This window comes from Amblyomma americanum, chromosome 3, assembly GCF_052857255.1.
Source record: "Amblyomma americanum isolate KBUSLIRL-KWMA chromosome 3, ASM5285725v1, whole genome shotgun sequence".
Taxonomy (NCBI): domain Eukaryota; kingdom Metazoa; phylum Arthropoda; class Arachnida; order Ixodida; family Ixodidae; genus Amblyomma; species Amblyomma americanum.
Window position 1 is genome coordinate 188,351,545 of NC_135499.1, and position 14,604 is coordinate 188,366,148.

A 14,604-nucleotide genomic window follows, 5' to 3' on the forward strand; every position below is an offset into this window, starting at 1 on the left:
GCGCATGGTACCATGGTACATGGGGGAGGCCAGTTGTGCGCATGCGTCGTTACCATGGCAACCGTAGAGGAGGAGTGGGTGCGCCGAGCGCTTCGTCGCCTCTTTCTTCCGGAGTCCCTCCTTTCTCCCTTCCCTATATTTAGCGACTCTACTCTTCCCTTATGGCGTGGTTCAGGTGTCCGCCGATATGTGAGACAAATACTGCGCCGTTTCCTTTCCCCCAAAACCAATTTAACCTTACGGCCGCGGTCCGCGGTGTCGGTCTCCACGGCAGGCGTCGCATGGATCACACCTACTGTACCGCTGAACGCATCAAAGTGCACCGGCGTGATAAAGGAGGGACTGAGAGAAGAAAAGAAGAGGTGCCGTAGTGGAGGGCTCAGGAATAATTTCGACCACCTGGGGATCTTTAACGTGCACTGACATCGCACAGCGCACGGGCGCATTAGCGTTTCGCCTCCATCGAAATGCAGCCGCCGCGGTCGGGTTCGAACCTGGGTACTCCGGATCCTGGACTGCAAGGATTGACCTTGTGTATCTGAGAGAAAGCATCCAGTCTAAATACTGTGTAGGCAGCATTAAGGCAACTGCGTGTTATATATACTTTATCGATCATCGGGCAATGTGTATCACCAAATACTTTTTCAATGCTTAACATTTTAGACACAAGAAACTCGACAACATGCGTATACCAGCGGGGAACTACAGCTCTCGCTACGTATATTCTGGCATAACTGAGCTAAGCCATAGCCAATTTTTTTTTTCTTGCGATCAGCTTGTTGGTTAGGTAACAAAAAAAAATTTCAAAACGGAACGTGTTTTCTTTTTGTCATGGAGGAATTCTGTGCGGCGGTCCTGAATATGGGAGCGCAAACATAGAGAAGCATACTTACGTAAGTATGTTTCTCATCCGACTTTAGGTTGAACCTAGCAGACGACAAAAGAGGAAATGACCGCTAACGACTGCTAGGGTGCCTCGATGCCAGCCCCGGGTGGAGACAACTTAAGCGACACCGCCATATTGAATCACAACTGGCCTCTCCCATGTACCGTGAAATGCTCGGCTGGTAGACCAGTGTAGCTCTCGCTACAAAAGGCCGTTCAAGTTAAAGCACTCTGAAGCGCGCCGAGAGCATGAACGGCGCCGTTACGAACGCTAGCGCCGCTGATCCCGTGTGATTCAATATGGAGGCGCCGCTGAAGTTGTCTCCGCCCTGGCGGCGCTGGCTTCGAGGCATCCTAACGTCTGCTAGTGTTCCTGTATATGCTCCCTGCGGGAGCATACACAGTACAGTGAACAAGAATACTATAGGTATTCTAGTTCACTATAATATACAGGAACACTAACGACTGCGAGCCCGCAGCGCCCACAGCGCCTGTGGTTGAGCAGCCAGTTTCAGCAATCGGTAAAATATTCAAAATGTATAAAGATGTAATAAACAAATTATAGGCTTAAATCTGCTTTTAATGAATAATAATGTTTCTCAATTTGTATTTGAGCTTTTAAATTAAAACGAAACTGGTGAAAGCGTTTGAATGGGCAAGCCGGCAAGCGAATGGTTGGTTAGGTCCGTGCGCATGCGTGTGTTTTCGTTGGACGTAATGGAGCCGCGCGCACTGTTCATTCACTGCTCAGCATTTATAGAAACTGCCGCGATGCGAAACTTAAATCAATCGAAAGGTGCGGGAGTTTAGGTAGGAACTAATTAGGAGTCACTGCGCACCGTTCGGATGAACAGGGAAGCTCGTAGATACCGTTGTCGCCGTTGTTATCGATAACGTTGTCATACGCTACCTCACGGACTGTCGTGCGAGTAAACTGTCGTTGATTCGTACTGTAAAGAGTTTGCCGCGCTCGACAGCGGCATTCTCCTTACCCACTCAGTCATCTCCTCTTTCGCGCTACCGTCTCCACCAGAAACCTGATCCGCCGTTTCGATCGAAGCAATGACGATGGGTACGTCGAGAACGATGCACTGCACGCTGGAAGGGCCTGCGAACGCCTTGGCCATCAACCGAGACGCTACCCAAGTTGCTGTTGCCGGCCGGAACGGTATGGGGCTTGTAGCGCCGTTTCAGATCGGATGTGCTTTAGTCTAGACCCTAGCACGTCTTGACGTCTTGTCTCCGTGGTTTCAGTGTTCAAGGTCTTCAGCTTGGAAAACGAGGAGTTTCAGGAAAGGACAAACCTGCGCGTGGGGAAGAACCTCAACCTCAACTTCAGTTGCAGTGACGTAGTGTGGAACATGGTTGACGGTAAGTGACTGGAGCCACTCGCTGTCGCTTTGTTTATTTATTTACATATTTATTTGTTATGTGGAGACCTTGAGAGACCTTCTGATGCGCTATGATATGCTATAACAGTATTCTGTGAAGTTTTCTCTATAGCACCTGCCTTTCGCCCCACTTTCCAGACCACATCCTCGCCACAGCTGCCACAAACGGCGCGGTCGTAACTTGGAACTTGAATAAAAGTTCACGATCTAAACAAGGCGAGTACAGCATGCATATGAAAGGATATGTATTCTGTCACAACAAGGATAGACTAATTTACGTGGGCTCAAACTTTAACAGATATGGTATTTCAAGACCACAAGAGGACTGTGAACAAGGTCTGTTTCCACCCATCTGAGGCACATATTCTTTTGAGTGGCTCGCAAGACGGAACGATGAAGTGCTTTGACATTCGAAAACGGGAAGCTGCAAGCACTTTTCACAGGTAATCGCTTTGTCAATTTACAAGGGATGCTTGTCAGACTACTTAAAGCATGTATTTGTTGAGGCATTTCTCAGCTTTGAGAAGAATGTGCTGTTACCCCTGTTATATGCAGCTGCATGTTGCGGCTTTGTAAATATGTTTAAATTACTCAGCCTTTGAGGACATACCATAATAAGCCAGCACATTGTCACTGTTGCTCTCATGAACCATCAACACGATTAGGTATTAGATAGTGGATATATTCTTAAGTTAAATTTCCTGTGCTCACCTTGCCTCTCCGTGGCAGCACTTTGTGTAGGCAGATTCTTATGAATGTATTATTTATACTAGAGGCTTTCTTTAGCATTGGTGCATCTTGGCTGTCTGTTGTGAAGTGATGCTGTTATGGATATTGCTTACCCATAAATTTTAGTAATTATGTGCTGCTTATTTGAAGACAAATCTGTAAGACAGGAATGGGAAAAGATAGCAGCAGACGTAATTTAGGGTGTGTAGTTAGGAAACATAATCCAAGTAATCCAAGTAAGCCGCCACGGTGGCTGAGTGGTTATGGCGCTCGGCTGCTGGCTTGAAAGACGCGGGTTCGATCCCGGCCGCGGCGGTCGAATTTCGATGGAGGCAAAATTCTAGAGGCCCGTGTACTGTGCGATGTCAGTGCACGTTAAAGAACCCCAGGTGGTCGAAATTTCCGGAGCCCTTCACTACGGCGTCTCTCATAGCCTTAGTCGCTTTGGGACGTTAAACCCCCATAAACCAAACCAAACCAACCAAGTTGCAATTCAACTTGTAAAGATCCCATAGCACTTGGCTTTTCTCAACTTTCTCTCGACAAACACTGCGCAGCTCATCGGAGAGTGTGAGGGACGTGCAGTTTTGCCCGCACCACCACTTTACGTTTGCGGCAGTCCAGGAGAATGGCAACGTCCAGCTGTGGGACCTGAGGCGCTCCGACAAATGTGAGCGCCAGTTCACAGCGCACAGTGGGCCTGTGTTCACGTGTGACTGGCACCCAGAAGAGAAACGCTTCCTTGCTACGGGTGGCAGGGACAAGGCAATCAAGGTGAGGGCAACCGGCATGGGCCATTATGCAGTCACAATGAGTGAGTCATGGTCGCATGTGCTTAGCAGCGAAAGTTGCAATACCACAGTGTTGGTGAAAAACTGCATTCACTCGCTGTCCAGGCATGCAGCCTTTACAGGAAACCCATGTGGGACCAACAGAGTGCCCCTTATGTAACCTATAAATTAAGCATCATCAAGACAAGTATAAGTTACTATAAGGTAGACAGGGAATATTATTTGTAAGCTAGGCAGCAAAAACCAACCTTCCTAACCAACTGCACCTAGTTACTTGACCTGTGAAGTATAAACATGGCATGCTCGGAACATTTTAAGCACTTCCAAAAATAAGAGATCAGGCTTGCACCATTTCATGCATCCTTTATGTCATGCTATGGAGCTTTAGTGCAGTCAGTGCTGACTGTCTTGCTGCTAGAAATTTTTCCTTAGACTGATGTTTGCATTTGGAGAGTGCTTGCTTGTGAGCAGCAGTGATCAACATGAAAGGAAGGACCTCATTAGGAGTAATGGCATAGTGAGGTTGGTGTTTGCTTCTGTAAAATGTATTACAAGGAACTATTACTAGTTGTGTGTTTTGCATGCAATCTGAATTTTATTATGTGTTACTAGCTGTTCTATGCTGCTCACTACTTTGCATATAAAGGCACCTATCCCTAGCAGCATTCTGTGAGTGAGGTGACATCCTTTAGTTCTGTTACCTTCTTTGCTGTGATATTAGCCTACTTTGCATCACTTGTGTTCTCAGATGCATTATGTTTCTTGTCACACTTATATTACCAGTATGGTTGGAATATTTTATTCGTAAGATTGACTGGTTGCTTTATATATGTGTGTACTTTGTAAAGCTGTGAATGTGTTGTTTACATCTTGTTTTTATACGCTCTTATTTGCCTACTTTTTGAAATAGCACTCGACTTCCAGTTATTACCGGGTGCCACATCTTGCCCAGAATATGGTCACCTGACAGTTTTAGTTTTGGAATTTGAGAGTAGTGTGTGTATCTAGCCCTAACTCATTATAAACATTCTTCCTTAAACTTGCCAGGCCTCCTGCGCTTTCTCATATCGTTGCGGCCCTGAGCTGAAAGACAGGACAGGACTGACAGGACTATGCAACCTTTGTTTGATGCAGCGTGGATAGTCACTATGTGTTCCTGCACTTGGGATTTTTGTTTCTTCCAGATCTGGGACGTGAGCTACAAGCCTGTATTGCACCAATGCATTCAGACAATTGCTTCGGTGGCACACATCAAATGGCGCCCCCAAAAGAAGTACCACATTGCCAACAGCTCTCTGGTTGTGGACTGTACCATCAACGTATGGGACACTCGACGTCCCTATGTGCCTTTTGCTGCATTCACTGAGCATAAGGATGTGGCTACAGGTATGCCATCCGTTTTGAGGCACCTGTAGTGGTGGGAGCACTAGATCTTGAGTCACTCATCTGTATGTGCCACGGGACAGCACAAACTACACTCAATTGGCAGTATTCTTTCGCAGCTTAATTGGGTATTGGCACAGTGCTGATTTCTCTGGAACTAGCTGCATTTTAAGGAATAAATTACAGGAAAATGTTTGATGGAAATTGCAGTTCTAAGCTGGGCTCAATTTTTATAAATGTAACTTGTAAAAATCAGCTTTTAAAAAAATTTGCCATTTTACTTTCAGGGATAATAACATTGTGTACAGACACTCACACTTCTATTGGCACATCTATGAAGACATTTGGAGAAGGGTTCAGTTAATAATGTCAGTTGCTGTGGAAATGAAACTGCATTTTCACATATCATGCCAAATGAAGTAGACATTGTACACTACAAAGATGCACTGAACATAGCATATATTGGGATAAAAGTGCATTGACCACCCTGGTTTGCATATTGGAAACTGTATACACATGCTCTTGACATGTGAATGAGTTGCAATTCTTTATCTAGCAAGCGTCAAGTTTTGGGATCCCAGTTGCAATGATGAGCCATACCGTCTATTACAATGAAAGGGAACTAACAGAAAGACGTGAAGGTTTCGGTCCTATCTTACGGTGGAATATTTTTAATATTGAATTATGTACACATCAAACTCATCTCTTGATTTTCTTCGAATTTTGTATGTACGTATATTCAAGCATGACTGTTGTGCTGCTAAGGGTTACGGAATTTAATAGTGTGAAAGCACTATTCCGATGGGTAGACCCCGAGCAAGATCTTGGGATATTTGTGGTTTGGTTTCTGGGTTTGCGATGTTTTTGGGTTTGTGCCAAGTGAAATAAATAAACAAAAATAAATCAATAAATATCCGCAACTGCGATTCGAACCCGCGACAGCGCGAACATATCAGCTTCACTGGCCACTGCACGAGAGCACTAGCCTATTGCCGCAGCCAAGCACACCTCGTGTTAAACTGCAACACACTTGCGGTGCGCATTGCACATCGCCTTCTTTATCAACTAATACTACTATCAAACTAATACTCGTGCTTCGAGCTGTGTGGCGATAGTGACAGAGATATGCACTGCATGCGTTGACATGGACAACACTGTGGCAGCAACATGGCACTAGAGCAATACATGTTGGCATTGACAGCATTGCTGCAGAAACACAACACTGGAGCATAGGCCACTTGCATCAATGGGTAAATTGGAATTGACGATGAAAAGGTTGAAGATGCACATAACTGATATCTCAATCGCGCTCAGGTACATGGCCACTGGTGTCCACCTGCAAAAAGCTATGTTTTCGCACAATTCCGTGCTTAACAATGCTAAACTGCCCGCCATTTTCTTCTGGCCCAGTCTGTCCGTAGTTGTGCTCTGCCGTTAAATTCTGCCCAAGCCCCAAGCTTAAAGGGGGGGGGGGCACGGGCTTTGAAATGGTAAAAAAATGAAAATTTAGATTTTTCAAAAAATGGCATATTTGGACTTGATATACTTGAAAGTACCATCTTACAAAGATTTGAATGTTAGATTGACCTCCAACTACCAAATAATTTATATATTTGTCGCCTCTGAAGCGCTGAAATGGCAATTTCGGAGCAAAATGCGGCAGAACTTGGTGCCGTCGCTTCCCACAACTGCGCCCCTCATGGTCATCATCTTGGTCTTGTTCGAAAGCTGGCGCTGTTCCCTGCATCCTGGTATTACTGACTGTTCTGAAATCGTCTTGGAACGCCCACATTTCACTGTTTTCTGAGGCCTCTAAAACGACCTCCGAATAGTTGATGTGTGTACTTCAAATGCGATTTTCACAACTTCATGATTTTTGCGAACATGACTTGCCTTACTGAAGTTTTCGTTATGTTTTATGTTGCAATTTCAGTTAATGTTATAGTACCGTTGAATTCAGAAAGAACTAAACTATGGAGCTACGCTATTTTTTATCAATCGATCACTGTCGATCGATCGCTTTTATTTGGGGACTTGATGAGGCAAGAAAGGTGGCCGGACAAAAAGCTGCTTCATTGCAGCTTGACTGGGCTCCAGCCACCGACCAGCAGTGGAAATGCAATGTACATGCATCTTTCATCATGTCAACCATTTCTTAATAAATTGGATGGAAAGAAAGAGTGAATACAACACAGGAACACGTCATTAAATAAGAACACTATAAAATGAACATACAGAAATTAAGTATGACAGTGTTGTTGCAGTGAAATGGCTGTGTAATCATGAAGTGCATATTTTACGCAGAAAGTAAAAACAGATTAAACATAAGAAAAAAATGACCTAAAGGTGATAATCACTATCGCGACAAGCATGAAATAGGGAAATGCACAAGAGACTGATAAGCCAACAAACTAACCAGGCGTTAGTGATAAGAAATTTTGTGAACAGTAATGCGGCCTAATTATATTTCATAATTATGGTGCTTCAGCATAACTGAACAGTTTATATGATGATGTAGCTCAATAACAATATAAATAGCAGAGCTCTGCATGGCAGGTTTTTAGCTACAGCTCTATTTCAAGTGGAACCAAAAAGTATTGAGGGGAAAGTGCCTAAACGACCCGCAAGAAATTATTTAATTAGGTGTCAGTTATTTTTTCATGATATGGGACCAATCAAATTTTATTCTTGAAACCAGGAGGAAGAAATAAACTACACGCTTAAAATCGCTAATGATAAAAAATCATTTTAGGACCAGCATCTCCCTTTGTACCCTCATTTCTATATGCAGGATTTGCATGGCGCAACAGCCCTGGTGTGTTGCTGTCAACAAGCAAGGACAGCACATTGTTTCAGCATGTCATGGCAGATGCTGTCAGGCCAGCAACGCATGCAGACTCGCTCTCAGTCGCCCACGTGCTGAACCCATTGGGAGACCTCGCTTTTGCATCTAGTGACCGCTTTTCTGGGGAGCAGGCAAACAGGTCCCGTCCCGGGCCCACACATCCAGCATCTGCAAGATTCCCAGCCGTCTTCAAGAAGGCACCAAACCTGGGTGACAAGTTTAGCCATGCTCAAAGCACACTGTGCATCTTCGTCAACAAGGAGGCTGAGGTACTGGTTATGTTTCTTCCTTCACTTTATGCTAGCAAGGCATGCAGCAAAATGCCGAGCGACTTGAGTCAGGCAAATGCTTTAGTTGGACTCATTTCAGAAATAATTCTCGGAGACTTGCAGCTTGGTGTTGCAGGCTGACCTGCATGCTGGCTATGTATGCATAGACTGATGCCTCAGCCATTGTGTTAGTTACTGGCATGTATGAAAAAGCTCATACATAAGTCACAGGCTAGCCGTGAAGATGCCCTCCGGTATGTTGAGCTGAGTACTGGAAGGGGCGGGGGGCCAGAGCATTGATTGAAAAACATTTCAGTCAAGAATGCAATGGCTTTTTAGTGTGCAGTCGCCGACCAATTTTTCAGACTTGGCGGGACCCGGAAAATGATCCCAATAACCGAACAGTTAAAAAAAATGACTTCTCTGCAAAAAATTGGCTTTCAAAATCACTAAAATTGCCGCTCCCCATTTTCTGCCTACAAACGATAATATTAGACTGTACCTGAGTCATAGTCATGCTTTCATCACCTCCACACCCTCTCGAGTCACGATACCAGACAGTGCGACACAGCTGCAAGTCATGCCGCCAACGAATGCACTCGACGCACAAAGCAAGAACAGTTCATTTGCATGCGGCAGCGATGCTCGCGAAGATGGAGTGGTAACCCAGGGGTAATCCATGGGAAGCCTCCGAAAGCAGTCTCCCCTCTACCGCGTTGGCTGCCTTGCACTGCGGGTGGCGCCGTCCAAGTCGCGGCAGATGCTGCAGCTGTCCCACTGTCACATTGTACCATTTTCAATGCGATTGCGCGCCTTTTGTAGGCCTTCTCGATGCAACAGAGAGCGTCCCATTACCTCGAATGGCAACGATGGAAAACAAATTGCCAAGCCTATCCAAGCCAGCCTGTCCAATTCGCTCTATCAGCACCCGGCAATTCCGTTTAAATCCAAGATGGCGCCTTTCACGGCGGCAGAGAACAAGTTGGTTGTGACAGCGATGCCCGCTCGCATCTGTATTAGGCCGGAATAACGAACTTTCGGTTGAAAAGAATCTCCACAGTATTAATTGTTGGCGTCTATATTAATCCGAAAAATCAAAATTTTAAACTCCACAAAGTCCGAAATATTGGTCGTCAAAATGTACACGTTCCTATGAGATGCACGACGGTTCCTCAGCTAAGTCGGAAATATCTCGCAAGTCTGAATTATTGGTGTCTGAAAATTTGGTTGGCTGCTGTAGTTTGTTTATGGCCTTTTAACTTTATGGCCTGATGCTCTAGCATTTCTGTTAAGGTGCAGGACTGTTTTAAGGTGCAGGACTGTTTCTTGAAGCAGAGGCTCTGCTTGTTGGCAAGACAGGCACGAACATGAAGAACACCTCTGATTTCATCAACAGGATAAAAGAGTCGCCCCAGAAGACACGTATGAGATTGTTTTGTTTCGATGTCTGCTCGGTGTTTACAAGTGTACCTGCTGATCTCTCAGTTGAAGCATGCAAGTAGCGTCTCGAAAATGATAGTTCATGGCATGATCGCAAGCCTTTCGACGCAGTGGGACTTTGCCAACTTTTGCGTTTTTGTATCACCAACATGTATTTTACCTACAGCGTGTTCCGCGATGAAACGCGCGCCGTAGAATGTACCTCACAGCTAAACCGGTGAATTGTTTGAGCTTGAATTTCGCACAAAAATGGCATTTGGTCATCAGATTGTTTTATACACATTTGTTTGGGGTACTTGCCTGAATCAATAAGAAAAAATTGGATATTCGCATTGTCTGCGGCGACAACAAAACGAAACAGGCCGCTTTCTCAGTGATTGCACCGGTGGCACCATCTCATTTGTTGGCCGTGGGGATTCTGCAAAGGAGGTTGGGGAGTATTTTGTAGGAGGTTTGAAGATTCTTTGCCCCGAAAGTCTTTTACCTTGGTGCAGTTTGGCAAAACTTAGCTTTTTGTAATCACTGATAAAGCAGGTGCCCTCCCGCAAAAGACCCCCGTCCTTTGCCTAATCTCCACAGTTGACCAATGAGATGGCGCCACTGGTGCACATGCTGAGAGAGCGGCCTGTTTCGTACTGTCGTTGCCACAGAAGATGTGAACATGAGACTTCTTATTGATTCAGGCAAGTACCCCAAAGAAATGTGGTATAAAATAATTCTGCCGACCAAATGCCATTTCTGCACAAAATTTGAGCTCGAACAGTTCACCAGTTTAGCTGTGAGGAGCATTCTATGGCGCGCGTTTAATTGCGGTACAATTTGTACAGCGGCAACTTCTACCAGCAGTCTTTTGGCACAGCAATGGGGGTAGTTGTTTCGGTCACAATGGCTAACATTTCAATGAAAGCCATTGAAACCAAAGCTTTGGCCACATTCCAACCGCAACCAGAAACATTCTTGAGGTGCGCGCACGACTGCTTCTGCTTCATAGACTGTAAAGCACACGCGCCCTTTTCTTGATCACCGAAACGCCATTGAGCCTCGGCACCTTCGTAACTCGTACTCCAACTGGCCTTACTTTTTGGGCCTACCATAAACCAATGCAGTCTGGGGGACACCTAGATTCTAATTAAATGCCCCCGGTCAGTCACTAGCGGTCATTGGTGCCGCTTGCCAGGAGGGTATGCCATGAAGACGTCATTCTAAACCACGAGATGAAAATAATTGAAAATGACTTGCAGAGAAACAGCTATCCCCTTTCGTTCATCCGGAACGCTGAAAGAAGAGTACCGCCACCAAAGTAGGCTGCTTGAAACCGGAAGTGATGGCGCAGTGAAAATGAAGCAAGCCTCGATCCTGTATGTTCCAGGAATCAGAGAGGCGCTTGCGCGCATTTTCCGCAAGCACGGTGTCAATATTGCGCTTGTCCCAACGAACAAGATACGGACTGAGCTTGTTAACACGAAGGACCGGCTCCCTCGTGGCAAGTTTTCTGGCGTCATTTACAAAATTGCCTGCACCGACTGTTCATCTGTGTACATTTGTGAAACAAAAGACTTCTTGAGACGCCTGAAAGAACACCAGAATGACGTACGTAACGAAAAAGTAACAACAAACGCAATCGCTGAGCATGCAAAGAAAACTGGCCACGAGATTAATTGGGACGAAGCAAAGATAGTGACAATGGAAAAGAATGCGTCAGTCCACTGAAACCTCTAGTCATTTATCATTTAGACAACGTCTAACCTACTAAACAAGAATGATGACACCTTGCGTCCTATCTATGCGAAATCACTAAGAACAGTACTAAGTGATGTAGTCGAGCGTTCGACAGCTTACCGTCTGGTCAGGAATCATGGCTTGATGAGATTCACTGGTCACTGATCAAGGTCAAACAAAAAGAATGACGTTTCGGGAGCACTACGGCTCCCTTGTTCACAGTACTAAGCGCTACAAAAACCAGGGGCGTCCAGCTGGTTGTCTCATTGTGAACAAGGGAGCTTTAGCGCTCCCGAAACGTCATTTGTTCTTTACCATGGTCAGTGACCAGTGGACTTCTTCAAAGTTGTGTTAAAATCTGTATGGCAACTTATGCATGGTACTTGGTTCATTCATTACTTGCTGACCAGTGAAGCTGCCTTGCTTCTATCTTTGCAGCAGTCCCTATGAACATTTCAGCAGTCCCTATTTCAGAGTAAGCAGTCCCTATTTCAGAGTAAGTTTTGAAGCAGTTCAGTGAGAATGCAGCGTTTAAGCATTTTACCTTTTAAAAGAATAGTGAAACATCTTTAGTTGGGCTGGGAGGAAGGCTGGCTTTTTTTTGTAAGATAGCACAGCATACGCACATCTGAAAGCAGGCAGCATGTTTTGTTTGCTGTGGTATACTATACTGCACTATTGTTGGAGCAATTTTCTTCCAACATTACCTGCTGCACTGCTTTAACTGAGCATAAATGTTTCCAGATGTGGCACCCTCGATTTATAGGGGAGTGCTCAGAAAGAAATGCATTTGCATTCAGTACTCATTTTTAAATTTTTCTTCTGCAATAAGACTGTCAAATAGACGATTGAAGGGGGTGTTGCTTGAATCGTGGGGTGAAAAATTCCCATTAATACATATTTCCTGTTTGCCCTCCTTGTAAGCGCATTGGAACGGTTTGTGGTAAGATTTTGACCCGTATTGCAGTGTGCCTGTCTCTTGCTTGGCTGCAGTCACTGTCACTGACGTGGCTGCGTGAGAGCGCACTGCGGTATCAGCTGTCGGGACGTCCCATTGGGGAGCTGTGCGACCGCAACGCCGCAGTGGCCGCTGACCTGGGGCGCCACCAAGTCGCCCAGACGTGGCGCGTGCTCAAAGTCCTGTACTCGCAACAGGCTGGCTGCCCGGCTGACTTTCTCGGCCTCGGCGGACTCCTCGACTCTTCAGCCAGGGGTGATGCTGAGCGCAGTAAGTGGATGCCTTGGCTACCGAGTTCCCTGCTGTTCAGTTGTAGCAGTGTTCCCAATTCTGACCTGTTCTCAAATTTGTGAGTGATGGTGTGGGGGAACAGAATACATGTGAAGTTATTGCAGCCAAGATGGCAGTTCTTTAATGCAACCATCACTATGCAGGCCCACATGGGTTTGGCAGCTGCTGTGATAGAAAGATGGAAAATTGAGCAATCGTTAACATGTTGGTAATTAGCACAAGTTTCCCTTGGGGTCCTCTCTAGTGGTTGCTAATCTTCGAAATGCTATTTTTACTGCGAATTTGTTTGCTGAAAAGACGAAAAGACTGCTGCTGCTCCAACGTCGCATGACCTGCTGCTCCAACTTGTTGCCCCAGTTTTAAATGATAAAACTGGTGTTGCTGAAGCTCACGAAAAGAAAAAGAATATTTGAGAAGAAATATCTATGGGCAGCATTTTTTTTCCCCTGTAAATGTAGCCTGTAAAAGGAATGTCTCTTTCAAGTCACAAAAGCAACTGTAATACTTGCATCAGTAGATGGATGAATCAAAACTGTTTTGTACCAAATGGACTGGCAAGCAGTTCAATGGGTTGGGCTGGTTGGCGATGCATAGTAAGGGGTGCACAGTGTGAAAGCAACAAGACTTGACAACAGGGAAGCATGGCAAGTGCACCAATTGTCCTGTGTCCCTGTTCTTGTGTATTGTTTCCCCTGCACTGTGCAATGCTTAAGGAGTTCTGAGATTCCTGTCTTGTCAGCAAAGGAGTTCCTGCACACCACACACAAAATGCCATGTTTGCTGTGGTGTGCAGGTTCGCAAGAAGGGAGCAACTTCCACACCAGCCGGCACAACAGTGGCAACACGCGCAATCGCAACCACAGCGGAGGCAAGAAGCCATCAGTGGGTGGCCGCCACCTGAGCGGAGGGGCCTTGGACAGGGGCTCCCAAGCAGCCCTGGATACCAACACAGGCGAGGACTCGGCCTCCAGTGGCATCGAGGATGACCAGACACTGGCCTACATCGCCAGCGGCATGGCCAGCACACCGGGCGATTTTCTTTTTGGAGATGACAGTGAGGCTGTTGTTGCTGTGCAGGGCTTCTCCTACAGCCTCCAGGTCAGCAAATGTGGCTTTGATTTGTATGCCTGTGTCCTTATGGCAGAAGCTGTAGGGGTCACCAGGCTTTTTGTTATATTCTTTGCTCTGTCCCACGTCTCAGATTAAAACTGTGCCACCTTGTGGGTGAAGTGGCCGACTCCGTCAGCCCACCCCCTTCTTTGCGTATACTGTAAAACCCCGGTAAACCGTTGTTGGCCGGAACTTTGAAAAAGTATGTACCATATTTACATGATTGTAAGTCGACCTTTTTTTTTTTTCAGTTTGAAAATCCGAAGTGGGGGAAGTTGACTTACATTCAAAACTAAAGCATGGCACCATAAATATTGCTGAGACACAAAATATCAGAGATGCTACAATGTGGTCGTATTTGCTCTACAGCTCTACCCAGCAGCATTCAGCTATTCTGCAGGCTTTTTGGGAAGGATTTTTCATTGTTTTCCCCCTTTGCTTTTAACTGTGCACTCTGCATTCATGGAAGTGTTGATAGTTGATGGAAGGGCCACCGTTCTGATTGCAGTGACACTGGCTACGTTGCATTAAACGATATATTGCACGTTATGTCCTCTGAATTCCTAAGGGAAGGAGCTCACTCGCGTGTCAGCGCCGATTTCTTCGTGCCATGTTCGATAGCATAAATGATCTTCAACTTTTTTCTTATGCTGAGCACCTGGTGTTTCTGTCTCAGCTTTGGCAAGACATGGATGTCAAACTCGCGATGCACTCTGCTAAAGGGCCACTGCATGGTTCGTGCTTGTTGTGAAGAGAGTCCCAGGGATGGTGCTCGTCATCTGTATCACAACTC

General features: G+C 45.7%; 1 protein-coding gene across 2 annotated transcripts in view; it reads left to right on the forward strand.

Annotated features, from left to right (window-relative positions):
• The first annotated feature begins 1,582 nt into the window (after positions 1–1,582).
• The window catches only part of Wdr24 (WD repeat domain 24), a 38,246-nt gene continuing 25,224 nt past the window's right edge, over positions 1,583–14,604 (forward strand). For both annotated transcript variants that reach the window (XM_077659256.1, XM_077659255.1), the window contains exons 1-9: positions 1,583–2,053; positions 2,140–2,256; positions 2,415–2,492; positions 2,575–2,719; positions 3,563–3,779; positions 4,981–5,182; positions 7,971–8,293; positions 12,446–12,680; positions 13,495–13,799. In XM_077659256.1, the coding sequence (XP_077515382.1) occupies positions 1,948–2,053; positions 2,140–2,256; positions 2,415–2,492; positions 2,575–2,719; positions 3,563–3,779; positions 4,981–5,182; positions 7,971–8,293; positions 12,446–12,680; positions 13,495–13,799 (1,728 nt within the window). In that variant the 5' untranslated portion in view covers positions 1,583–1,947. The remainder of the gene's footprint in view (positions 2,054–2,139; positions 2,257–2,414; positions 2,493–2,574; positions 2,720–3,562; positions 3,780–4,980; positions 5,183–7,970; positions 8,294–12,445; positions 12,681–13,494; positions 13,800–14,604) is intronic.